Raw genomic sequence first — 16,456 nt, 5'->3', positions numbered from 1 at the left:
AGCACGATTATATAGCAAAAAAAAAAAAGAAAGGTTAAAGAAAATAATGGAAAGATAGAGTTTTCACCAGTAGTTCTCAATAATGATTTTCAACACAGATTACAGCTTCTGCAGAATGGACAGATGAACTCCTGCATGGACTCATATCCTGATATTCACCTACCTTAAAGTTTTAGTCCGCATGTTGAGATTACATCACGAGACCTATTTTATTGTGCGTGTATCTAGCGACACAGTCAGGCACAGAAAAACAGGGCTGATTTTGGACAATCTCATCTATGAATGGCATCAAGTGCGCAGACAGCCTCTGATCCAGACTGATGACGGACGTCAACCTTCAAAATAACAGATACACGTCTCATTTTCAAATCGTGTTAAACAATGAGCGCTGGTCATTGAGTGTGTGTGTTATCGAAAGTATTCCGACAGACCTATGACAATCTGCGAGGAGATGTGTTTTACGAGCAGAACGACAGTATCAACAGCATGACTTTTAATCTGAAAGTGTTGATCGGAAGTAGTGTGTTTTCACTTCTGTTAGTTTGACAGGTGTTATATTTACACCTGATGGGCTCAGCTTCCCGTCTTGTCGGAATGTGGTGAAGGAACGAACGAAACAGAACTGACAACATGACCTGTCCGCTCGTCAGAAGGATAATTCTCACTCTGTCTTTGGCTTCAATGGTGAGTGAAAAAAATTACATTAAAAACATATTTGCAACCTAGAAAAGTTGAGGCCTCCCTTTGTAGGAAATTACTAAGGTTGTATATTAAAAACAAAGAAATTCTGCAAATGCTAATGTGATGAAGTAAAACACCTAAATTAAACATTTCCATAATAAAGTCACATTTATTCCCATTTGATACACCGTATGCTGATGCATTTTTCCTTGTTTCTTGTTTTTCTAAGCCAACCCTTTTCCTTCTTTAAAAATTTTTTTATATATATAATTTTAAATATAATGATGACTTGTATTATTTAATTCTCTTATAAAAAACAAATCAGTGCCTGCTTTTCAACTGTCTACAGCAGGGGTATCCAACCTTTTTTTGAAAGACAACTATTTTCAAAAAATAAAACAAGTCGGGAGCTACTTCTACTCCCCTTATTTTTGTTGTGTTTTTGCAGTGTATTACTAATATTATATACTTACCTTTAATGAGATTTCTGACACTGCATGCTGTCGACTAGTGCAGAGTTGTAGTAGTTTGCTATGAGTGAGGTTTTGTTTATGCATAGGGTAAATGTTTTTATTTTCTTTCTTTAATTTATTTATTTTTTATTTTTTGGATTTGCTTGGCGAGCTACTTCTTGAGGGCCTGCAAGCTAGCTCTTAAGCCCCCTGTTGGAGACCCCTGGTCTACAGGCATGATGAGCAGATGTTTGGTTCCAATTACATTTCTTTATGTCATTGTAATGTGTTCAATCAGAAATCAATCTATCCATCTATCCATCTTAACTTACTCATTTGATTATCTTTCAAAGCAAAGTGACTCAGGAAAGTGAAAACGACTGATTTACTTTGGTTACTGGGAGCAATCAATCAGTCAATCTCAGTCAATCAATCTTTTTTTGTATAGCGTCAATTCATAACAGGTGTTATCTCGAGACACTTTATAAAAAGCAGGAAGAGGACCTTACTGTTTGTCTGTTAACATTAAAAAATAGCAGGTAAACAGACCATGCTCATTGTTGTGTTCACAAAAAGCAGGTAAAAAAAACCTTCCTTATTTGCTTTCTTACAAGAGCCCAGCTTAATCCGTCATAGCGTGGCAAGAAAAAACTTCCCTACTAACGCTTCTTTTTCTGTCTGCAGTCTTTGTATAATTTGTTGTGGCTAATCAATTGTGAAGAAACAAGACAGGCAACAAATCACACTCATGCATGGGCATTCACTCACCAACACAGCTCTATGAGATTATTAGTACATTGCCACTTTGCTCATTTCCATAATGGAATAGAAATAGGAGAAGCACACAAACAGATGGTGTGATATGTAGCATGGCAGATAGAAAATGAGAGACACTCATCACTGTGCTCCTCTTTTTTCTTTCAATGTGAAGGACAGCAGAAAATTAAAATGAACTTTGTGCTCACTAAAGACACACAAACACACACTCCCACATTTAAAAAAAAAAGCTCTCTAATAGTGATCCAATATAACAGAGGAGGTCACCTTTTGAATCGTATGATTAATTGACATTATGCACTTCAGGCAGCACAAAAAGTTGGTTCTGGCACCTAAATCTTATGCAATAAAACTGATTCAAACCTGAAGTCGTCCCTTGGAAAATTAGAACATTAGATAAGATCGACCTGATGCAGGCACTCACTCTAAAATCTAGATTAACAATTACATTTTTTTCTTCTCTTAAACAATCAGATTTGAATATTTAATCCAATCTAAACACTTTAAATCATTCAAATATTTTGAAGAACTAAACTTTTTTTGTTTATTTTTTTCAGCTGAGAGTTAGATACCAGTGCCATCTCTTCACAAGGAATCTGAAGCTGGTGTTACATTACATCCAGCAGACGTATCAGCGGGTGTCAGCTTAAAACAGAGCCAACATAACTCTGATTCCGTCCTGAATTTTAATACACTTCGCTAAACAAACCAGCTTCATATCCAGCATCTACATATTAAACGGTATTCTTCTTTGTTACTCTGACTGAAACATTGAATAAATGTAACTCCCATGTGATGCTTTACTTACATAATTCATTATATCTCTAAACTTCATGGGTTCTTATTATATGTGCTCCATTTCCGACTGGCTGAACATGTTTTATATATTTATACAGTGCAACACAAGTGAAAAAAATGATCTCATTTGCTGTTGAAAATAGACAGCAACATCTACAAAGTGAGCCCAATCCAGTGGCCCCCTTTCAGGTAGTTAGTGGATAATGGGCTGTAACTCTCAGAGAGCATTTTTACAGGAAGATGCACACAAGCCTGGCAGTGTGAGAGGGCGGTTTGGCTTTGCAGTTATTTTCATGGCTCAGCATATGCAGACTTACCTTATGAGCCCCCTTGTTATTTTATACAGCTCTGTTTTCTTACTTATAAATGCAGCAGTGTTTCCCTTTATCCTTCTTGTGCAGTCAAAATGCCTGAGCACATCATGCGCCCTCAGTGATGATAACCACCCAGTCTTTTCTCTCAGTTTGTTTCTCACCCCCCTCTGTCACCAAGGGCTTTGCCCACTTCCTCTCAACTACATAACTGCCACTGCATTCAATCTATCATTTTGCTTATGCAAACACACACAAACATCTGTGAGTGTCTGAAATAGACTTGTGATCCTTTGAACAAGAAGAGCAGCAATGGATGTAACAATTAAATGTACTCAGGCTTCTTACTGAAAGGCAGACAAATGCTGCTGACGGCTTGTAAAATAATTCTTAATTTCTTTAAGAAAAGAGGGGGAAACTTGTTTTTTGTCCATTGACAACTTGGAAGACAGTGTTCTGTTTACTTTAAATTCTGTAAGTCTACAGTGGTTTATATGTATCCACTAACACAGACCTCTTTATCATTGTTAAATTGAGGAAAAGGATCTGAGGTAAGCACATGTTTTTGAGAAACAGAAATGAAGGGCTTAGGTCCATCCAAGTTTCCAATTTTTAGGCAGAATATAATTTGCAAAAGGGTGTCTGTGTAGCTAGACAGACAGACAGACAGACAGACAGACAGACAGACAGACAGACAGACAGACAGACAGACAGACAGACAGACAGACAGACAGACAGACAGACAGACAGACAGACAGACAGACAGACAGATAAAAAAGGTTCAGATTACATAATTTACATATTAAGCAATACTACATTTCTGTTGGGCAGTGGGCCCATCAGAGAATAAACCTTCATAGAGGCAAATAAGGTGGTGAAAAAACACATCTAGATAGATAGATAGATCGATAGATAGATAGATAGATAGATAGATAGAAACTCAAGGCATCCAGTAGCAGTATACAGACAGGCAGGACACAAGACAATAGTTACAATATACACCCGCTGTCCCCCCTCCCCTCTGTATACAATAATCCCCAAACAAGATTTAGGAGAACCTATGTGACTAAGAGTAAACATAATTACAGGTTAAACCTGTGCAGTTAGCATTAGCATTGGACTTAAACTTATATAGCATAAATGTACATAATCTGTGAAGGAGAGAAAAACATGTGTGCTGGTTAAAAGAGACCTGTAGACGGTTAAAGAGCCTTAGAAACAAGTGTATTCCCGTAAAGAAATGACATTTCAAATCAATACATGTATCCGTGTTTTTGAGTAAGGGGAAACCGTTAATGTACTTTTCTTTTACATATAAAATTGTCTCAAATTCTCTGTTTCCAAAGTGACTCTGACTTTGCCTTTCACAGATGCTTGCCGCAACCCTGAAAGTCAACCCTGAAGTAATCAGCAGGGTTGATTTCGAGTGTTTTTTTGGAATAAAACTCCAAGTGCTTACTCAGTCCAGATCTGTGCACAACATTATGATTATATAAAAGCTACATCAATGCAATACATAATTTCATGTAATGGCTCCAGGTGGGTAGTAGTGCTGCTGTGTTGTGTCCCCCCCCATACTTTATGATGGCTTTCAGAAAGCTTGTGAGCAGGGCAAGCTAGAGACCTCCAAAGGGGAGTGTTTGTGGTCTCAGGGGAAATTAGCTTTTTTTCCATTCAGTTGTGTTACACTTGTTTTACCTCCAGGCTTTGCATAGAACTAAGCTGAATCAAGGACATAAGTCTGTATAACAGAGTCTGTATAATGCAGAGTGATATCCGAATTTCCCCTCGTGGGATTAATAAAGTATATAAAAAAAAACAAAAAAACATGCTTATCAATGACAAAGATGGCTTTACTGTCATTGCATCACTAAATATGTATAGTGAATGTTCAAAAACCAAAGGAGAGACTTAACGTAAAATTTCAGAAGCATTCTGCCGTGGAAAAAATGCTAATAAAAATTGCTATTCTGTGGAGGAATATTTTAATCACGTCTGCATATAGGAATCTCTTTGTGCTCAATATTAGTACTTTCGTCATGTATGTATCTGCTTGTGCCCAACTTTTCTTTTAACACACAAATTAACACTAATTTTACCTTTCGCTTCAAAGCCACTGTAATTAGACACTCATGTCTTGCAGAGAATTGTTGTAAGAAGTGTTCTTTTTCCTTTCTATAGCAAATGCTGCACCACAATGAATAAACAGCATCTATATAGGGTAATAAAGAGCTACAGTCATTAAAATAACGAATACTTCCTCACATTGCAAATAAACCTCACGCTTTACCTGCATTAAAAACAAAGACAAATCTGTCCTATAGAAAGTAAATGGAAATTTACCTTAAAAGGATTTAGAAAATGATGTCGCCTAATCCAGGAAGTGATTACATTTCCATTAAAACATTAACAGTTTAGTATTCAAGTAATTTACAAAAAACCTTTGTACGAGCAAAGGGTTAGGGAAAGCTGGTGAAAAGAGCATCCTGATGCTTTGAGACTTTTAAAGTCAGTCTGCTTCGGTTAAATGGATACAGCGCTTTTTTAGTCTTAAGACTGATTAATGCACTTTTACACCCATTCACACACTGATGGGAAAGGGCTGCTAAAGTAGGCATCAATATTAACTAATCCATTCATACAAATGTATACGCCACTGATAAAGCAGCAGGAGAAACTTGGGGTTAAGTGTCTTGCCCAAGGACACACCGGACTGGCGGCTGCAGGAGCTGGGGATCGAACTCCCTTCCAGTTGAAAGACAACCAACTCTTTGCACTGATCCACAGCCGCCCAACAGCTTGTGATTAAACAAAATGACAAAATGTAAACCCCATCTAAACCTCTAATAACACCATCAATCTTCTCAGCAAACTAAACAATTGAAAACGTCTTTAAAATAATGTTGACTCTTTTTTGTGTGTAAAATATGACTTTATTTAGAAGTTAATATAGCACTTTTAAACTCACTCTTAGTTTCAAATTGTATTTTTTGTTTCCAGTTGATGTTCCAATTTAAATGTGTGCATGTAACTGTTGGCATTTGATTTTGCAACTGGCGCAGCATGATGATTTGTGTTTGTGGGGTTTAGCTGCATTTGAAAAATTGGACATTTTACAAATATGGATTAACTCTGACAATGTCACAGTATGCAGACTAGAGAGTCAAACACCAGACAATAAAATTGCAGTGATCGTTCTTTTGACCTGAGAATCTTATTGTGCCCAGGAGAGCACATTCCCTATAGGCTACCAAACACACTCTTTTTAATCCACACTGCTTTAAAACCCTTAGTGATAGGACATTCAAATCTCCTCACTTCACAGTATCAACAACAACATCTAGCATTTTGGCTGTTGTAGACTTCATTACAAGTGTTTGGAAAAAAGCAATGTCTGTGCATTTGCATTAAGCAGGTTTATAGCGAGTTACCTTTTTTTTACTTGCCAACAGTTCACTGGCAGAGAAGCAACAGGCTCATTATCACAGATCAGTTACAGTTTTAAGGTAGAGCCAAAATGAGAATTACCCAGAATCATGTCATGACTGTTCTGTCGTCTTTTGTTCCTTCATCCATCCTCAACCCATGTTACCCTCCAAAATCCATTCATAATATGACTCAGAAAACATGAATAATTTGAGATTAATGTCAATCAAAAGCAATTACACTTAAAGTACATTTTTTATAATAATAATTGTCATACAAACAAAGGGACAGACAAACAGACTGATCTTGACACTAAGTGGAGAGAATAGAGGTTTCTTTGTCTTTAGTCATTTTAAAGTCATTTATAAATGTTATAGTTCCCTTCTGTTATGACGTAGTTGGGTAATGGATGTGTTTTGACAAAAATGTGTATAAGTGGGGAAGCATTTCCTGCTGAAGACATGGCATAAAATGAGTAACTGCTTTTTAAAGTGCTGTTTTCATGTAAATGCTCTTTTGTCTTTACTTGAAAGTCTCTGTATAAAACAGCATCCCCTCCTCCTTTTCTTCTTTCTTGTCTCCTATCCGACCTCTAGGCTTTGTCGAGCCTACACCCTGAGTGTGAGTTCATATTTGCGCTGGAAAGAGAGGAGCAGAACTGCCTTCAGTACATCGCCAAGCTGGGCAACAGAAGCACAGAGGGTGTGTTTGTCATTACAGCACAGCTTTGAAAAATACACTGCAAATATTCCTATTATAAACAAGAACCTAGCTGGCATAAATGCTTAAATGTGTTCTTCATTGTTTCCATGCAGAATAAAAACTCACTCTTTTATCTGCAGTGCATATAAAAATAGCAAACCATGAAGAAAAATGATACAAGGATCTATGTTTGTAATCTATCTCAAGATATACAGATAATGTAAAATACTTCCCTGGTCATCACCTTTTTAAGAATCGCTGTTCTGATTAACTTCCTGTTAAACACTTTTTAAAACCTGTTTTCTCCTAAACGTCTTCTGTAAAGGCTGTTGGCCGTTCTGGGATGCAGTTGTGTGCTGGCCTCATGCAGTGGTTGGGGAAACAGTCCAAAGAGCTTGTCCTGCAGTCTTCTCCCTCTTCAAAAACAACACAGGTGACCCAAGGATTGTATGTTGAAAAGGGATTCAGTTAATTAAGCAATAGACAATAAAGAAGTCAGCAAGTTCATAGAAGAGTCTGTATGTTAGAGGCTAAGGATTTGAAGGCTACAAGTGCTCCATGTTTTTCTGGATGGGTGAGGGAACTAGTGTATACACACACACACACACACACATACATATATATACATATATATACACACATATATATGTATATATATGTGAGTTCATATATATATATATATATATCAATATATCAAGTGTCTTGCCCAAGGACACATCGGCCATGTTGACCTTCCGGTAGAGAGTGGCCTCGTCGTCTTAATTCTATTCTATTGCTTTTGTAGTCCCTGCTTAGTGATAGCCAGGTGAGACATCCTCTCACATATGCTATTGTACATTGAAGCTGAGGCTTTGCTGTATTTTTCCCTGCCAAGATTGCCTTTTTGTGATTGTCCATCGTTGTAGTTTTTTCTGTCTCTGTTAGTCTTGTAGTTGTTGTTGTTTTTTCTTTGATGAAAAGTAAGTATATATTTTTTTAAAGCAAATTTGTGTGATATTTTACTGGAAAGGTTAGAAGCGGTATCTTGTCATTGCGCTACGGGTGTCTGGAAATTATCATATTTATTAGAATTCCTCCTCTATGGAAATCTTTACGATCATGCAACCAGCTGTCCAACACTGCCAAGGACCAAGCCACAAGCTTGACCACAAACACCAAAAATAATTTTCTCTTGGCGCTGTAGCAACTCTAATCCTAAAAGTACATTATTATGGCCTGATTGACTTTTCAATCTCCTTACTTCTGCCTCAGGTTCAGTGAGTCGTAACTGCACCACTGACGGTTGGTCCAGACCTTTTCTGCCATATCACATCGCCTGCAGTGTGGATGCTGACATCCCCGAGGTGAGGGCGCTGAAGCTTATTAAAGAGGTCAGACAGGATGTGTGTAACAAGATGTTCTAGAGGTCTAAATTCAAAGTGTAGTCTGGTAGTCTGTAATAAAGTGAAACTAATTTACCTACTTTCGCTTCTGTCTGTGTTGTTGAGATTTAAGTATATGTTCAATGTAAAATTGAAATATTTTCAAGAATCAATATGCCTCCTCCACAACGACTCTGTTAGTGACAAATGGACAGAATGGCATCCATCAGGTGTCGCAGACATTATCATGTTTCACAAAGAGAGAACAGAGTTTAAATGTTCTGAAGACTGTTTCTGGAGGATTATTATGAGAGCCTCTTTTATGTGCTGTAAGAAGCCTCTTATGGCTTGAGTTACAAATACTTTTTAATAATAATAATTTTAATAGCCAGGGTGGAAATTCTCCAATTATCATTTCAAAAATCCCCTTATTACCACACACACAAACGCAGACTCATTTTTGACACATTAAAGCTTCAGCATTTAGTATCCGTCACTCTTTTAAATAAACTCTTCTTTATATGTCTTCATTTCAGGCCGAGCAGTCATACTATGCCACAGTGAAGTTGATTTACACGATCGGTTACAGCATCTCTCTAATAGTGCTGAGTGTTGCTGTGATGATCCTGTGGCTCTTAAGGTGTGTATAGATTACCTTCAAATAAATTACATTAAAATAAATAAATAAATAAATAAATGGTATTTGGTAAATATTCTCAATTCTATTGTCAACAGTAGGAAAAGAACTGGATCTTACGTCATTTAGACAAAATTGCAATTGTTCCTTTTTTTCGAAGGAGGGAGAGTAATGCTGTTATATAAAAACAGTTTAAAGCTTCTTATCAGGAAAGCATAAATTAAAAACAAAAAGGAACCATTATGGTGTTAAGAATAAGATGTATCTTAAATTTCCATTAGTTTTGCTCTAATGCTTAATTCTGTGCTGCTCCCAGCTATGCACTGAACAGAAAGGAGCAGGAGAATTAAAAAAAATACACTATCTCTTAAAAAATGTTTTGTTTTGTTTTTCTCTGTATAGCAGCTTTACATTTTTTTCTCTGAACACTTTGAAATCATTCCTACAAATGATGGTGTTTTTCTGTTACTAACTGATTTGGGTTCCCTTCTATTTATTTATTGGTTTATTTATCATAACAGCTATTAAGATGTATCAATGTATTCTAAATTGTGGCTGATTAATTAGGCCGATTGTTATCGAACTACTTAGATTTTTTTGATCATTTAATATTAAAAACATGCCCTGGAGTATATTTCTTACCTATTTTATTTTTCCTGACTCTTCAATAGGAGGCTCCGCTGTGCCAGGAACTTTATTCACATCCAGCTCTTTGTCACATTTATTTTAAAAGCTGTGGCAGTGTTCATAAAGGATGCTACTCTGTTTTCAAGTGATGACACCAACCACTGTACCCTATCCACAGTAAGTTAATGATATTAAAGACAAGAGGTTGTGGGTTGTGTTCGACAATTCCTCTGGGCAGTTTTCCCTGCTCTCATATCTATGCAGCGCTCTTTCGCATATTGACTGTTAACCTCCTCCCTTATTTCAATCCCTCATTCAAATTCACTCTATGTCCTTCCTTCATTTTCTTTCTGTGCAGTTTGCCTGTAAGGCCTCTGTGGTCTTCTGTCACTACTGTGTAATGGCTAATTTTTTCTGGCTCCTGGTGGAGGCGCTTTACCTCAATTCTCTGCTGCTTTCGTCCTTCTATCACAGCCGTCGATGCCTCTCAGGCTTCAGCCTGCTGGGATGGGGTGAGAAACTTTGGCTTGCAGCTCCCTTTACATTTGTATTGATTAGTTACAGAATTTGGTTTGATTATATAATATACCACATTCAAAATATAGCATTATCTGTGATTGTATACTACGTGCTAGTGACTCTTTCAAAAAGACTGAAAAAACAACTCGTCTCTTAAAAACTTGGAAAGTAAACAATTCTTTCAGGACAGAAATTAGATAATTTAAAAGACTAAATCATTGATATTGTATTAGTCCTAATCTAAATCAAATGGATGTTAGCTCAAGTTAAGAAACAGGCCAAAATAATAGAAAGAAAAAGAGTTCCATAGAAATTGAAAAACTACTGACAAGAAAAAATCAGACAGATTGGTCAATGCAGAGTGCCTAAAAAGTTTGCATGCACGTCCATGCAAGTCCTGGCTGATTTGTGTTGATAAAGTTTATTTTGACTATGCAGGCTTGGCATTATGCAGAATTAGTTTTTGCACTTTACATTTCAGAAAAGGCTTTTTTATTGTTATCCCAATAATTAGATTCTTCTGAGGCTGCTATTCGTCTTGAAGCGCACAAAAACATACGATATGTAATTTGACGTTTCCAGCCCATTGTTCGAGCTAGTGACGAAACATAACTCTTCATTAAGAAAACTATTTATTTTACACATTTCACACTTCAGGTTTCATTTTTATACTTGTAAATTAGTTTTGAACTCTGAAAGTGATTGATGGATATTTAGATCAAGCTTCTCCATAGTAAGACTCGTGTACTGTTTGCATCTTTGTCTATGTCTCTACAGGTGTACCTGCAATCTTCATTGTACTATGGATTGGATCCAGAGTGTACTTTGAGGACACAGAGTTTGTTTGAACCTCCACTTAAATCTACGTGCACATTTATTTATCACATTCATTTGTAGTTCACTGCAGTAAATTTAATGAGCAACACTGAACATGAAAAAAAGCACAGTCAGGTCTTCAACATAGTGCAGTCAATATATAATTGATAAAAAGAAATTATTCACATCTATTTCAACATTTGATGTATTTTTTTTTTTTCTAAAATAATGTATTCAGTAGAGATGTAAAACAAAGGACTGACTCTACAAGTCTGATCTCCTCTGGCAGGCTGTTCCAAAGTCTAGGTGCTCTGTCAGCAAAGGCCCTATCCCCTTTAGTTTTTAGCCTGGACCTTGAAACAGCCAGTGGGGCTCTGCCAGAAGACTGCGTCTTGGTCCAAAGCTCAGAACTTTAGAAAGGGCCAGTCCATGTTGTGCCTTAAAAGCAATTAAAGTAATTTTAAAATTAATTAGAAAATCCACAGGGAGCTAGTGAAGGGATGCTGAGATTGGAGTGATATGGGCACATTTGTTTGTTCTTGTTAAAAGTCGGGCATCTAGGATTGTTTGTAGATGGTGGATTGATTTTTTACTGAGACAGTTATATATACAGTTAGTAATGAATTACAATAATGAAGGCGGAGATAAAGGCATGGATGAGTTTCTCCAGATCTTTGTAATGATTGATTTGAATTGTTAAATTCACACCAAATAACACACCCTTGAATTTTGTTACCAATTAAAAATTGTCTTCATGTACAGATGTTGGGACATCAACGAGGACTCGCCCTATTGGTGGATCATTAAAGGACCCATTGTTGTGTCGATTGCGGTAAATGCTCACGTCATCATGTAACCATAGACTGCATGAAAAGATACATTTGTTATTGTTATTATATTATTATAATTATTATTAATATACAGTAGAGGACTTTAACAAACATAACTAATGACTGTTAATAAAACAACAAGCAGATTATTGATTGGTATTCAGAACATTTATTTATTTTCTTTTTCGTTTTTTTGTGAGACAAAGTTAGAAAAATCTTAATTTTATGCACAGGGGAATGGAGTGCCAAAAACTGTCTTGGTCAAATACACACTTGTGTATTATGTTATACAGTGACATTAACAATATTTTAAGTTAAATTTGCTTTTGTGCCTGTCAAGTATTTCAAACACAAAGCATAACATTTTTGTCCTTGATTTTGCATTCTTATTTCTTCTATCACCAGGTCAATTTCATGCTCTTCATGAACATCATCAGAATCCTGATACAAAAGCTCAATCCTCGGCTGATCCAGTTCAATAATTCCTCTCAGTACAGGTAATTATTAAGCTGCAGACACACTATAAGCTACTAAACTTACTTTAATATACAGTTGCTTCTTCTACCTGAGTCATTACAGCATTTTGATTACAGAGAAACCTGAAGAAGAATCTGTGATAATTCTCCTGGTTTTAGATATGCTTTTATCCAATTCAGCTTTCATCTTTTCCCACATTTTGAAGTTTTGCCTGTATGCATTTACAGTTTGTCACCCACAGTTGAGCATTTACAGCCTTACAAACACATTTACAAAGACTGTGTTCTCTTTGATACTTAATTACTCGAATAAAAGGAGACTTTGATGTCGGAGAAGATGGAAGTTGTGTAAAAAAATATGATACACCAAAGTGGACAGCAATGTTAAATTCAATCAGTGTCTCCCAACATCAAACTTAGTCAGTCTGGCCACGTCTACCCTCCTCTCCTCAAGAGATTTATCAAACCTTCTAATTGAAATAGGCTTGCTAATTGGCTGAAAGTGTTCAGAGGCATCATGCTGATCCCGATCTAAATACAGACATGCCAGGGGTAAGTTAAGTGATGCTTGACTTAATTACACCAGCAGGATTAATATGTACATGTACATTTAAAAAAAAAAAAAACATTACCCCTGCACTCACATTTTAATAATCTCACTTTGAATCGTGCATCTGCTAATTTCTTTCTGATAATGAACAAAAGTTATGTGCAAGCTGATGCATCGCTCAATTATCTTCCTGATTGGCATCTGTGTGTAATCATGCATGATGTTATCCAAAGAAGCACTCTGGGAAAAAGATGCATTTCATTGACTCTCCTCTCACACTCACCCTTCTTTTTTTCTTCTACACAACAGACGCCTGACTAAGTCCACCCTCCTCCTCATCCCGTTGTTTGGTACTCACTACATGTTCTTCAATTTCCTGCCAGACTACTTTAATGTCAACCTGCGCCTCTGCATTGAGCTCTGCATTGGATCCTTCCAGGTAGACACAAGTAAAACACGGCATATGTCTATATTTAACATGAGTAATAAAACATGTGCACAAACTGCATCACATTTAGTGTAATTTTGTAGGACCCCTGGAGTTTGACAGAAACACCCTTTTTTTTTTCTTTTTTTTTTACTCATCAGTGAACATAGGAGTGTATCCCGTCAATCAAAATAAGAGCGTCTGATTTATACAATATCTTTTCGAGAACACTTAATGTTCAGAATTTTAAGTTCACTTGGTCTTGTTTTGCTTATGGCGCATTCATTAAAACTCCAATCAGGAATCAAGTGCAAAGTTGGAAATGTGTTGAATAATGTTTTCCAGTTAATGAGGTTTCACCTTCACAGTCTCTACCCCAGACAGTTTTAGTAAACAAAATTAAGAGTCTACAGCCACACAAGCGTCTCTATTAGGCTGTACTTACAGGCATAGCCATACTTTGGCATATATATTCTGGCATTTATAAATATTCTGGCATTTCATATTCTAAAATGCTATCTCGCTTACATTAGTAAACCACAGTTTTACAGGAATGCTGATGAAGCTGATGAAACTTTTTGCAGATAAACCAAAGGACAAAGTGGAGTTTGTGACTGATGATGTCTCCATGCAGATCAAAAGTCACAACATCATCATTAACTTAAGCCATACACAAGTCTTGGTATGAAATTAACTTACAATGACAAACTACCGTAATCAAGTGTTTATAAATATTTAACACAGTCAATAAGTTTAGGGTTATAACCATCATCACTGGTCTTTTAATATGTATAGCAGATTAATTCCCAAATACATTCAGTCAAGTTCTTTAGATGTTCCAAGGTTTTACAAGGATTAATTTGTGAAAACGTTTTAATTATTGCATAAGGGCTTAGCAGTTCAGAGTAAAGTGAATTCTGGAACAGACACTTCCTGTCTCGTGTGGCACATGCTGGGTTAGTTGCCAACCTTCCTAAAGTTTGTATTTTTTCATATTCACTTCCATATGGAGCATTCAAATAAATTGGCAAACCCATTAACGTGCAATATAATACTAACCAAAGTGTCTAAACACAGGCTGCTTTTGTATTTTCGGTTTATAAAAGAGGCCAAATGGTAATTATAGTTTATTTTAGTAAAAAAATATAGGAGGAATGGGAGTATATGTACAGCCCCTTTTTTTTATCCTGCATGCTTTACATTGTTACATTATTGAGATATTGGTTCACAGTATTCCTGTATTCATTGTTATATTGCAAACAGTGTGAGCGAAATAGTATAAGAAATCCTTCCTTGGTTTTCACACTCATTCTTCAGCCTATCAGCTCATATTTAGGTCATTTAACGCATCTCTACATAAGAAACCTTTAAGTCTGCGGACTGATCCATAAGTGTTAAAGAATAAAACCGTCTCTCTTCCAGGGGCTTCTTGTCGCAGTTCTCTATTGCTTTCTCAATCAAGAGGTGAGTACAAGTCACACCACTTTGAAGCATTCACTTAAAGAATCCAACAAATCACATGGAAATGTAACTGTTCTCTGTTCTGTAATAAACGTTTCTACCCAAACCTTTTGCCAATTAATGTCAGCTTTAGAGTTTTCACAGCTTAAAATGCAAATATTAATTTGCTACCACTCTATCTCTCATAACATCAGGAAGACCTGAAAATACAGTATATAACACTGTAGACCTTTATATATAAGTGCTAACATATTAAAACAAACAAACTTCATTGTATATTGTATGCAATAGTTTTGTAATTTTCCTCCCAAATGGATAAATGAGAAGATTGACAGCATTATCAATCTTCTTATGATGTCCTGTAAAAGTAAGGTTACAGTTAGCACTCTGTTAGCTTAGCAACAACATATATACAAGAACTTAATCTGGGTTTGTCTAAAGGTCATGAAAGTATGTCCAAATTCAAAATTGAACCCTTCATGCTACTGTTAGAGTTCATATCAAATTAGCATCTTTAAAAAAAACAAAAAACAACAGCAATTGTAGCAAAGGAGTATATGAATTGTAGAAAGTATCATCTTAATCAGATGCTTATGGTTGAATACCACATCTTCTGTCTGTGTATGCTTGGCAGGTCCAGAAAGAGGTCCACATGCAGTGGTTAAAGTGGCAGGAGAGGAGCTATGGTGTAGTGCCACCTGCTGCAAAGGGCAGCCAGATGGACACACCTTTCTAGTGGTCTCCTGACATGTCAGCCTTTTCCTTATGGTCTTTACTAACTGAATGTTCACTGAGGCCTGCTTCTGATCACCTCTGGTGGGCTTTACAGTGCACACAATAGCAGTGGCCATCAGCCCTGCACCATTGACGCATGAATCTGTCTGTTCTAACCGTTTATAATAAAAGACTGTTTCAGCCAGAATGGAGAAATCAAGGGGAAATTTAAAACAAAAAATGTCTCAAACTGATGATTTATACACACATTTTAAGGCAGGTCCTGCTTATTCTTTTATAAAGACTTGCTGCAAGATAGTGTTGATTTTTTTTTTTTTGCAGAGCAAAGAGCCTAAAATCCATCAATTAGCAACTGTAGCTTGTTAAACTACTTCTCACTGTGCACTTTAAATTTTAAGTCTATTGAACTGTGTTGTTTTCTGTAGTTCTTTGTGGTCATGTTAGCCGATATAAAGCCAACCCATGCCATCTATGATGAAGCAAAAGACAGGCAACTTGACCAATAGCAGTTTATTTCAACCCATTTAAAGTCCATAATAACTCTAACAGCTAATTGTTACATTACTTTGATATGGTTTTAATAACTATGAAAAAACTGGTGATACAATTCCAATTATGTTCATTCATAAACAATATTGTGTTGTAACCTGAAAGGACTTCTCATTGAGATTTAATGTAAAAAAAACCAAAAAACATTAAATATCTGCCAGGACCCTACTATTGTTGTTACAATAATGTTTCCATCATATAAATTAAGTATCTGCCTTTAAATTATTTAATAAACTTGTGGCTGTCAGATAATTGTATTATCTCTTTTCACATTTGTTGTATTTGAAATGTTGCAGCTCTGCTTATGTCGTTTTCTGGGAT

General features: G+C 36.3%; 1 protein-coding gene across 1 annotated transcript; it reads left to right on the top strand.

Moving 5' to 3' along the window:
- Positions 1 to 551: 551 nt before the first annotated feature.
- On the top strand, positions 552 to 16,444 carry ghrhrl (growth hormone releasing hormone receptor, like). Its single transcript, XM_079350446.1, has 13 exons — positions 552 to 684; positions 7,042 to 7,147; positions 7,473 to 7,580; positions 8,399 to 8,490; positions 9,045 to 9,148; positions 9,817 to 9,949; positions 10,131 to 10,284; positions 11,069 to 11,129; positions 11,870 to 11,939; positions 12,343 to 12,434; positions 13,273 to 13,402; positions 14,813 to 14,854; positions 15,486 to 16,444. The coding sequence occupies exons 1-13, from the start codon at positions 631 to 633 to the stop codon at positions 15,585 to 15,587; spliced, it is 1,248 nt and encodes a 415-aa protein (XP_079206572.1). The 5' UTR covers positions 552 to 630; the 3' UTR covers positions 15,588 to 16,444.
- The last annotated feature ends 12 nt before the right edge of the window (positions 16,445 to 16,456 follow it).

The sequence above is a fragment of the Symphodus melops genome, assembly GCF_947650265.1.
Source record: "Symphodus melops genome assembly, chromosome: 8".
Taxonomy (NCBI): Eukaryota; Metazoa; Chordata; class Actinopteri; order Labriformes; family Labridae; genus Symphodus; species Symphodus melops.
Note: the sequence above shows the minus strand (reverse complement) of the source record. Positions and strands in the feature narration are given on the sequence as shown.

Excerpts from the sequence above, each read along its gene's own strand:
- ghrhrl (XM_079350446.1), top strand. The coding sequence starts at position 631 with ATGACCTGTCCGCTCGTCAGAAGGATAATTCTCACTCTGTCTTTGGCT. Across the intron at positions 7,148-7,472 it reads GGGCAACAGAAGCACAGAGG|GCTGTTGGCCGTTCTGGGAT; the intron begins GTGTGTTTGTCA and ends TCTTCTGTAAAG. Across the intron at positions 14,855-15,485 it reads ATTGCTTTCTCAATCAAGAG|GTCCAGAAAGAGGTCCACAT; the intron begins GTGAGTACAAGT and ends TATGCTTGGCAG.